The following is a 10,209-nucleotide window of genomic DNA, read 5'->3' on the forward strand; positions in this document are numbered from 1 at the left end:
CAACATATTCGTCCCAGAATCATTTGTCCCATTCCGCACAGGATTTTTTCTAAAGTCCTTTCTCAGCCTGCGTGCCACACACAACTGTTTTTTTGTCAACGCAGTCGCATAGAGGTGGGTGTGGTTCAGGTACATGACGTTACAGGGGAATTCTTTCTGAAAGGTTTTAAAGTCTCTGTGTCTCTGGACTCCTTAGTTGCTCTTGGAGCTGTACGACTTTAAGAGATGAGCGATCCTTCGTTTGACTTCGAGGGTGAGGCGCCGTCGTGGTTTTCTGGTGAGTGCTCAAGATGTTGATGAAGCATCGGTTCATGAAGTGTTTGGATAGTGTCAGTGGATCAGAGCAGTGATGAGTTTGAACAATTTTGTTTGTTTTTTAGAAAGTCCACTTTTTGGTCAACGGTAAAATGATTCACAGAATAAAGTTAGATGACACACGAGCACATTTCTTTGACATCAGCGGCTGCAGGTTCTCAGGTTGGTTCAAAACTGAAGCTTTTCTTGACTGAACACTTTGGTTTTCACACGTCATTTGTTGTTTCCAACTTGAAAGCTAAAAACTTGTTTCTGTCATTGTGTTTCAGGTGTTTTTTTCCGGCGTGGCTCCAAAATGAGGATCTGCTCCGACACATGCAAGAAAATCATTTGCACCAAAGCTGCTGTTCTCCAGCTGCTGAGGTCCAAGCCCCTGAACCCCTGCCAAGGAAAACAGTATGTTCGTTGGATCTTTGGAAAGAAAATCTTGTTGTTCAAAACCAGTGTTGGACCCATTCCTGAACCTCGACCCGTTGTTGTCAACTGAACGGTCCCCCCTAAAAACTGATCTGCCTTGCCTTCACTACACATGCGTCACCAGCGATTATCACTTCGTTTCTGCTTCATCATCTATCTCAGCGACAGATATCTGAAGCTTTTGTACAACAATCATTTCAACATAAACTCAGCATTATTTCATAATAAAAGACGGAGGAAGCGATCAGAGCGCCACTGCAGCATGTTTGAGTCTGACGTTTTGCTGCTGCGCCTACGTCATTTTGGAGCGTCACTACCAGTTCACAGATTATCACCTTGTTTCTGCTTAAAACTGACTTTAGAATGATTTAAAAGGTTTTACTTTGCCATCTGATGGTTAATAATCACGTTATTCCCTTTGATCACCTTGGGTGTAGAAGAGTCAGACTCAGACGAGCTGCTGTGGTCCCAAATGATGCATGCGCAGTGAAAGCAGGGCGGACCGATTTTTAGGGGGGCACTCTTCAGTCGGCGACACCAGACCCGGACCTGTGACAGCAAATGAATGAATGTTGTTCCTGTTTAGATTTGAATGTTGACAAAACTTTGCTGTGGAAAAAAACAAACTGTGATGTGTGATTGTTTTTGTTTATTTATATATTAGTATTTTTGAGGATTATTGGACCGTAACAAAGAAAATACTTTCCCGATTGTTAACATATGTGGCCAAGGTAACTGCAGATGATGCACATGGCTGGCATATGTCTCATTCTATCTGTGATTAGCCTTTTTGAATATGTCATCAAACGTGCAATTTCACACTTATGATGCCAGTTAGCCTCAAACCTGCGAAACTTGCGTCACAGTGGACTTTGCATACGCTAGCTGTTCCATCTTCACCTTTCTGTTAAAATCGCATTTGAATGTCAAAAATCCTCTTGTGCTTTTCAAAAATCAGGACAGGGTGGCATGTTCACTACAGACGGACATGGATCAAACAGGCTAACTTCTGCTAACACTGTCTGTGGTTCTGGTCCCAATCCTCCTGTGCCACGCCCACTCCACAATTACATTTTCCCCAAACCTTCAGCCCTTATCAGAATATTTTAATCATATTTCATTAATATAAAATGATGAGTCTTGGTCATTTGCTGCCCCCTGCTGGCTGGAAAACTTTGACACAGATTTGATGTTTATTTATTGTCTATTTGCTGATGATGTTGTGATGTTCATGACCTCCATCAGGTGCCAGGTGGACTCTCTGTGCACTGTGATTTGTCCGTCTGTCATCAGTGTCCATGAACACCTGATGTCTGTCCGTGACCACTGTACATACGAGATGCTGGTCCCCTTGTCCAGGCTGGACTTCAGCCTGCTGGGGAACTTTCAGGAGCGGTGCAGTAAAGATGTGGTCTTTCTGGAAAGGCTGATCCTGAAACTGGACAAGCCAAATGTTCTCATTCACCTGGAACAAGGCGGCAGAGTTCTGGTAAGTCCCAAAGTAGCTCTGCCTCTCACCATTTGACCCGAAAGCAGGAAAATTTTTTTGCAATGTTGTGCAAAAGATTTAGGCATGTTTAAAATGAGCTTGGCCTTTAACTATTTGATTTATTGATTGATTGATTGATTTTCAATAGTGGGGCTGGAACCGTTTCCTCTGTTTGCAGCATTAGTCTGTCAAAGAACACGGGCATCCTTTCTGAGTACTTCCTGTTTGTTTTCCGACACTTCCTGTCGAGACTTTATTCATGAAGAGCACAGTCAAGACTTTTGCTGGTGGCTATCCAGGTCTGTGGTGCGTTTCAGGTGGGCGGAGCAGAGGTGACGCTCAGCAGCACGCCTCGGCTGTTTCACGGCGTGACGCTGTCCAAAAATGAAAGCGGAGTGATGGCCGAGGCCTCGCTGTCCAATGGCACCCTAACTGTCGTCTTCAACGGCATCACGGCTCACATCCACCTGACAGGTACAGAATGGCACCAGGTTCTCCTGGACCAGAACCCAAAGCCCTTCCTGCCTGAACTTAGGTCCACAGCTCCTCGCAGCTAAATGGACTTCAGAAGATCTCAAACTGATGTTTCTGAACTGGTCTTTTTGTTGTTCCTGAAGCAGAACCAGGACCTCTGCGGGGCATCTGCAATGGGTCCAGTCGTTGGCTGAGTGACCTCAGTGATGTCGGGTAAAACTTTATCTCCAACAATTTTGTAGTATAACAATTTTATTTATGTTGCACATTGAAACAAAACAAATTTACAACATTCTCTATATAAAGAAATCAATCAATCAATCAATTTTATTTTTATATAGCGCCATATCACAACAAACAGTCGCCCCAAGGCGCTTTATATTGTAAGGCAAGGCCATACAATAATTATGTAAAACCCCAACGGTCAAAACGACCCCCTGTGAGCAAGCACTTGGCTACAGTGGGAAGGAAAAACTCCCTTTTAACAGGAAGAAACCTCCAGCAGAACCAGGCTCAGGGAGGGGCAGTCTTGTGCTGGGACTGGTTGGGGCTGAGGGAGAGAACCAGGAAAAAGACATGCTGTGGAGGGGAGCAGAGATCAATCACTAATGATTAAATGCAGAGTGGTGCATACAGAGCAAAAAGAGAAAGAAACAGCAGTCTACGTCTATAGCAGCATAACTAAGGGATGGTTCATGGTCACCTGATCCAGCCCTAACTATAAGCTTTAGCAAAAAGGAAAGTTTTAAGCCTAATCTTAAAAGTAAACAAGCAAACAATCAACGAAGTAGCCAACTGACAGATGAGGTTAAATGAGGGAAAAAAATTGGAACTCAGTCAACATTTCAAATTTATTAATTTCTATAGCGTCAACTCACGATGAGATCATGAGTTGACGGAGAGAAAAAATTAAATAAAAAAAATTAAAAACACAATAAAAAGACAAAACATAAAAGAGCACAAGAATAAAAACACATAATAACACAATAAAACTAATGATAAAACAAGAAAAATGGGTTTTCAGTCTCGATTTCAAAGTCTCCAAATTATCTGACTGCTGTATATGTGCAGGGAGATCATTCCACAGAGCTGGGGCACGGTAGGAGAAAGCTCTGTGACTGGTAGACTTTTTATTCACTCTTGGAACACACAAAAGTCCTGCACCCTGCAAGCGCAGGGCCCGAGCCAGTATGTAGGGCTTGACCAGGTCAGCCAGACAGGGAGGTGCAAGTCCACGAACAATTTGAAAAGCCAATAACAGAACCATAAAATCTGATCTCACTGGGACTGGAAGCCAGTGAAGAGATGCCAAAATGGGCGTAATATGGTAAAACTTTCTGCCTTGAGTCAAAAGTCTGGCAGCAGCATTTTGAACCAGTTGAAGACCCCTAATGCTGCACTGAGGCAAAAAGTGCAACATAAAGTGTTTACACTTAATTCACATCAAACCATGTCTGCTGATGTGTGAAGACATGTTTGTTTTTATATATAGAAATGAGATTATTAGAACAATAAAGTTTTTATTTAGTGTATAGATTGTAACTTTCTCACCCCCTAGCTGTAAGATGCAGCACTGCGAACGTGCAGACAGAACGATTGACTGCATGAAAACGACTGAACGGTGAGTGTAAGCACCACTGACGCCACATTCACACATTCACCTCATGCTAATAGACCTCATCATTCTCTCATCATCCGTCACTGTATATATGTGCAACAGCTGCAATTTCCTGAAGAAGGCGCCCTTCACTGCGTGCAGACACCACACCGACCCTGCACCCTTCATCACCGCCTGCACCAACATGATGTGCAGGTACCCGGTGGCAGACGGCCTCAGCCACTGTCAGTTCCTGGAGGCGTACGCCAACATCTGCCGACTCCGTGGCACCTTCCTGCTGAGGGGTGGAGGTCAAATGTCAACTGTTGTAAGATTGTTTTTTTTTTTTTATCTGGATTAGCAAACTATGCAAAGGTCACTAAGTATGTCAACAAATCACCCAAGACGGAATGGAAAAACAACGCCATCTGCAGGTCGTAAATAACGTGAGGTAAAAATGTTTTGCTGTCTTCAGCTGCTCCTCAGATCTTCTGTCCGGACCGGATCTGCAGCGCTCACGAGTTCTGCGGTGAGACGGTTGAAGACGGTGGAACCCACTGCTACTGTCGGGCCATTTTTGCCACCAAACACCGATCCCCTCAAAGTATGACACCATTACATACAAACACTTCTGTTCTGATCCTCACAGGTAGTTTCATCTGATCCCGGGGTCACACATTATTATCGTGCAGACATCAGGCTAACAACAGACCCGCCACCTCCACCAGCTTAGACAGACCTGCCTCCATCTCCATCAGGAGAGTCCAAATTGCCTTTCAGAATGTGTGGTTCATCATCATCCTGACCTGAGTCTTCCACCTGCTGGCTCCACAAGGCAGCGCACCTAGCTGGCTCTTTACGCTGAAGCTGACCCATGACAGCGGCAACCATAGGCCCTGCTGTTGACCGCTCCCAAGTAAGACGGAGCAGCGTCCAAGAACCCTTGACACCAGTGGAAGATGTGGTTATGTCCATGAGGCTCTGCAGGTTTGGGCCTGAACGCTGCTGTGCAGTGGACACAATGTCTCAGCACTGCAGCAGACTTCACCCTCTAAAGACCCGACCTTTGGTCCTTCCTGTCTCACTGGTCTGGTTCTGAGTCTTGGACTCTAATCAGTGTCCTAGGGTGAGGACTGGATGTCTTTGGTGCCAGGTCTCTGTGGAGGATCTTTGGGTCCTGCTGGGATAACTTTCCATCCAGTGAGCGGTTACTTAGTGAGACTCAGATGAGGAGGATCAGTGACACTGTGATCTGACTGCAGCAGATAGATGGTTACTTTGGAGAGGTGAGCATGGACCAGTTGTCTCCCTGGATGGTTGTCACTCAGGACCCAAAGCAGTTTTATTGTGTGGTGGATGTGGCACAGGACCATGTTCTTAGACCTGACCTGCACGTCCTAACCCCCCCCCAACCCGAAGGGGGATACAGAATCATGTCATGTAGACCCCTCCCTGTGCGTGTGCGTGTGTGTGTGTGTGTGTGTGTGTGTGTGTGTGTGTGTGTGTGTGTGCAGCATGCAGAACCCACATGGGGCAGTAGGTGTCCCATGCTCCTGTAGGGGGCAGTCTAGTCTCATTGAGCTAGTCTCCGCTCCAAAAACTCCAATCAACCACAATTTCCAGTCCAAACCTGCACTCCACAGGTAGAAGTGAGTGACTCCCCCTCACCCCCCCACCCCCACCAGGATCTGGCCTCATTGTAAACTAACAGTGATTGTAAATTCCCATCTAAGATTCCAGAATAAATGTCACTGAGGATCTGAAGCTCGGTTTTTGTCATTCAGGGACATTCGTCTGCATGGGCGACTCTGTTTCAGTCACGCTGCCCGTCTGTCTCCTGGAGGCCAAAGGCATCGGCTCCTCCACCTTACACCTCCAGGATCAGACCTGCAGAGGTCAGGTAGACAACACCACTCACATGGTGACCTTCAGCTTCAACAGCTCCAACACCTGTGGGACCGTGGTGACGGTGAGTCTTTTGTCTCATCAGCCCGACCACACTTGTGACCTTTGATCTCTACTGTTGCTCATAAGCTGAGAAAACGCTCTGTAACTGTGTGTGAACTTCTGCAGGCCAACAGCAGCCACATTATTTACAGGAACGCCATCATGAACTGGAACACGACTGACATCATCATGCACCAACGCTAAGCACTGTTTTAAGCATCATGTTCAAAGACAGGTGTGTCGATCTGCAGGTTGAATCTGGAGTACTTTGTCTGTGTGTGTCAGTGATGGACGTCAGCTCCCACATGTTGTCTCATGTGCTGCAGCAGGCATTCTGGACCAAGCCAAACAGAACCGGTCCTGTGATAACCAAACACAAAGTTCTGTTGGGCACATCAGCCGGCTCAAACTGCGAGTCTTTGTGCTTGTGGGTCCACTTGACTTTTCCAGATCTGAATGTCAAATTTCAAGGGACACGTGAGACACTGGCTCCTCTGTATCAGGAGTTGTGAGAGCTGTGATTAGTTCTTGGACAGCAGCGTTCCTTTGAGACCTCTTTGAGGTCGGGGTTCCAATGCTGCAATTTGAAAATCCTGTGTTGTCATACCTTAAAACATCACCAGGTGGTGCTAAAAATAAATTAATGTAATTGATTCTCAAAGACTTGAAGCCTAAATCTGTTTTATCCTCTGTGTTTTCCAGCTACGTGACCCGAAACCTCAAAGATGGACAGTGGCGATACACTCTGACCATGAAGGCCTATGTGGATGCTGCTCACACACATGCCATTGACTCAGTCACTAGGATCTATATGAACCAGAGGATCTGGGTGGTGCTAAAGGCAGACGGACTAGACAACAACATTGTTGCTTTGGTGGCAGAATCCTGCTGGGCAACAAAAGAACCGCAACCCAGTGCAAGTCTCAGACACGACCTGATCATGAACGGGTAAGCCGCGTGTTTGTACTTCAGGGTCTTGATGCTTCCCGTTCGGGTTCACATACAAACGTGTGCAGTTTTTCTCTTCTTGAACAGTTGTGCTAACCATGTTGACGGGACCATAAATGTGGAAGCAAATGGACTGGGAAACTCCGCCCACTTCTCCTTCAAGGTGTTCATGTTCTCTGGGAAATCTCGCCAGGTCTTCCTGCACTGCAAACTCCACCTTTGTATCAAGAAAACCGCCACCTCCTGCAACCCGGTACACCTCTGTTTAATCGACCCAAACCCAATGGATCTGCTTAAACAGAACCAGAACGGGCTTCTAGACTGTATCTGGATCAGAACTGTACCTGGTTCTTTTGTTCAAGCATATTTGGCACAAACCAAGGGTCCTACCTCACTGAGTGCGACTGTTGAAGAGCAGCTGGAGATGCAAATTAGTGACCAAATGCGTGACAGTTTGCCAGTTGGTGTCTCGCTGAAGTGTCCACTCGCAGCTGAAATGATGACACGTTGGCACACAAAGTGTTGAGCTCCTATTATCCTGCTGTTATCCACATGAATATACTGTGGAAATTCCTCCAACTGACCCCAGGAAGGACAAAATAAAATAAATAATAGTGCAGTACAGCACACTCACTGACTTGCTGAATGATGTCCTCTCTTCTGTATCCACCGCTTATGATCCTTTTGTCCTCGGCTCTGAGATCCATGCACAATGCTCGTCCAAACGCTGGAACAGCCTTTTCTCCATGATGCAGTGATGTCCAACAGCTCTTTAATTTATTTGACAGTAACATTGTAAATTCCCTCAGCTGGTCCCTTGTGTTTTCACTTGGGTGTCCACAGCAGATCCCAGGTGGATCTGCACGTTGATTTGGCATAAGTCATGAGTCCTGATGTCTGCTGCAACTACAGCCAGGCTGGTACCAGCTTGGCCACATCCAGAAGTGGCTGTTCCTTTCCCCATCTTCTCCACTATTTTGGTGTGCTCTCCCGCAGCTCATGCGTCTGCTCCCCCCGCCCCTCTCAGTTCTCTCAAATTAGGAGTCGCAGTGAGTACATTCAGGGGGTCACGTGACATTATTGATGGCTCTGGGAGTAAACTGGGTGGAGCCATGTCACCTCGCCAACTTTGAACAGTTCAAAATCCAGGTGCAACACTGGTGATACCCTGTGAGGGAAGCGCGCCACCTGGCTAACGTCGCGTGACATAAACCAATTTCCCTCACAATTACTGTTCGCAGACTCTCACAGCCCAGTGAGATCGGACCCTAAAGCCTCAATGGTGCCATTTGTCATCTTCACTGACTTTAACAACATCTGTGACCTTGTCATCAAAGTCAAATGTGTACAGTTGACACAAATAATCTGGATCCACGTCGGTCCTGACTGAGTGAAAAATATTGTGTGTGTCTTTAACTTTCAGAGATGCACCAGACTTGTGAGAGTCGCCAGATCTGCCAGGACCAATGATGGTAATGGAAGCATCATCACCATGGCCTGGACTCATTAGGTAAGACCCACCTGGACCGCTGACTCCCAGATTATTAAGGAGGATGTTCAGGTCACAGCACCAGAAAGGCCAGCACTAATTATTTTCATTAAGATCGTGAATTCTGAAAAGCAGAAATGGTCAATATCTGTGATAAATATTTCTGTCATCTGGAATTCCAGATGTATTTGCCACAGATATCCAGAGGATGACAGGAATATTTCATGCAGATAGTAAGTCCCTTCGACTGCTCCCTTGTGTTCACTCAGGAATGCCACAGCAGATCCAAGGTGGATCTGAGTGTTGATTTGACACATTTTATGGTGGATGCCCTTACTGATGCAACTCCACATTACATGGAGGAATGTGGCAGGGGTGGGATTTGAACCAGGAACCTTCCGCATTGAAACCAAGTGTGCTAACCACTTGGTCATCATCCCTGCTAGGAATTTTTAATGCAGATATCTGGTGGAATTGACAGAAATAATTTCCTTCCAGATCCACAGGTTCTAGGACGTGGTCTTTCTGGTTATAGTTGACAGGACATTTGAAGTGTTTTAGAAGCAGAAGAATTTTTCAGATCCAAACTGTTCTTCTCATGATCCAGAACCGTTCTTGATAACAGAACTGGTTCAGTTAAAGACCACATGTAGTCCATCACACAGAATCAGTCCAATCCAGGAGACAGGGAGTCCTGTTTTAGCAATCTAGAGTAGTTCCAGAGGAGATGCATGAGATGACAGAATGACTTCTCATTGTCTTGTCAGGTGGTACAAATGACGAGTGGGATCAGAAGGATTTGAGGCTTTTCCTTCATTCCGATGATGAACCTGGATTCCTGAACAGTGGAGCTGAAAGGATTCTGCTGTTCTTCTATGCCTGGATGGATTTCTTATTTGTTGTTATTTCAGTCCTGTGAGTTTTTGTTGCTAAAACCTGATAAATGTGGCGGTGGCAGAAGTTTCCACACCATCTGGTTTTCAATTATTCCATTTAAGGCACGGACAAAATAAAATCGACTGATCACAGATTCTGTTCAAGAACATCAAAAGTAAACACATCTGTAAACTGAGTCATTAACTGGGTTTTTTTTATTATCGCATTTATGATGTTGGTGAGAGGTTGAAGTGAAATCTGGTCAAATTCTGCCTCAGTTTTCAACAGAATTTTCCAGAAATATCATCGAGGACACAAATTTCCAGAAATATCTCAGTCAGGACTTTGATCTGCGGAAGACAAAATAAAACAATGAAAGTGTGACATAGTGTGTCATTTATTTGAAAGAAACATGCCATAAATGATCTGGATTGATACGTTTGTATAGTGTGACCTTTAGTCATGCTGAAGGGAAAAAAAAGAACAGCAAGAGCACTGTTAAAGGTTCGGAGAAATTGTAACAAGTTCAAACAGGTGCAATTAATACAGGTAAAGAGTGCAGAATAAGAGAAAAATTAACAGGTCTGTGAGAGACAGAATTCTTGCTGGTTGGTAGGTGTTCAAATACTTATTTGCAGCAGTAACACAAATAAATTA

At 45.3% G+C, this 10,209-nt stretch overlaps 1 protein-coding gene across 1 annotated transcript; it reads left to right on the top strand.

Moving 5' to 3' along the window:
- The first annotated feature begins 407 nt into the window (after positions 1 to 407).
- LOC117504786 lies at positions 408 to 8,697 on the top strand. The gene is made up of 13 exons (XM_034164282.1): positions 408 to 477; positions 585 to 711; positions 1,978 to 2,221; positions 2,539 to 2,695; positions 2,842 to 2,908; positions 4,254 to 4,316; positions 4,370 to 4,620; positions 4,768 to 4,906; positions 6,081 to 6,261; positions 6,366 to 6,430; positions 6,942 to 7,187; positions 7,275 to 7,440; positions 8,611 to 8,697. The coding sequence occupies exons 1-13, from the start codon at positions 408 to 410 to the stop codon at positions 8,695 to 8,697; spliced, it is 1,863 nt and encodes a 620-aa protein (XP_034020173.1).
- The last annotated feature ends 1,512 nt before the right edge of the window (positions 8,698 to 10,209 follow it).

The sequence above is a fragment of the Thalassophryne amazonica genome, chromosome 23 (assembly GCF_902500255.1).
Source record: "Thalassophryne amazonica chromosome 23, fThaAma1.1, whole genome shotgun sequence".
Classification (NCBI taxonomy): Eukaryota; Metazoa; Chordata; class Actinopteri; order Batrachoidiformes; family Batrachoididae; genus Thalassophryne; species Thalassophryne amazonica.

Bases quoted from the DNA above. Each gene is read 5' to 3' on its own strand.
- LOC117504786 (XM_034164282.1), top strand. From the start codon at position 408: ATGATTCACAGAATAAAGTTAGATGACACACGAGCACATTTCTTTGAC. The intron at 478-584 runs GTTGGTTCAAAA...ATTGTGTTTCAG, and splicing joins CAGCGGCTGCAGGTTCTCAG to GTGTTTTTTTCCGGCGTGGC. The intron at 4,907-6,080 runs ATTACATACAAA...TCATTCAGGGAC, and splicing joins TCCCCTCAAAGTATGACACC to ATTCGTCTGCATGGGCGACT.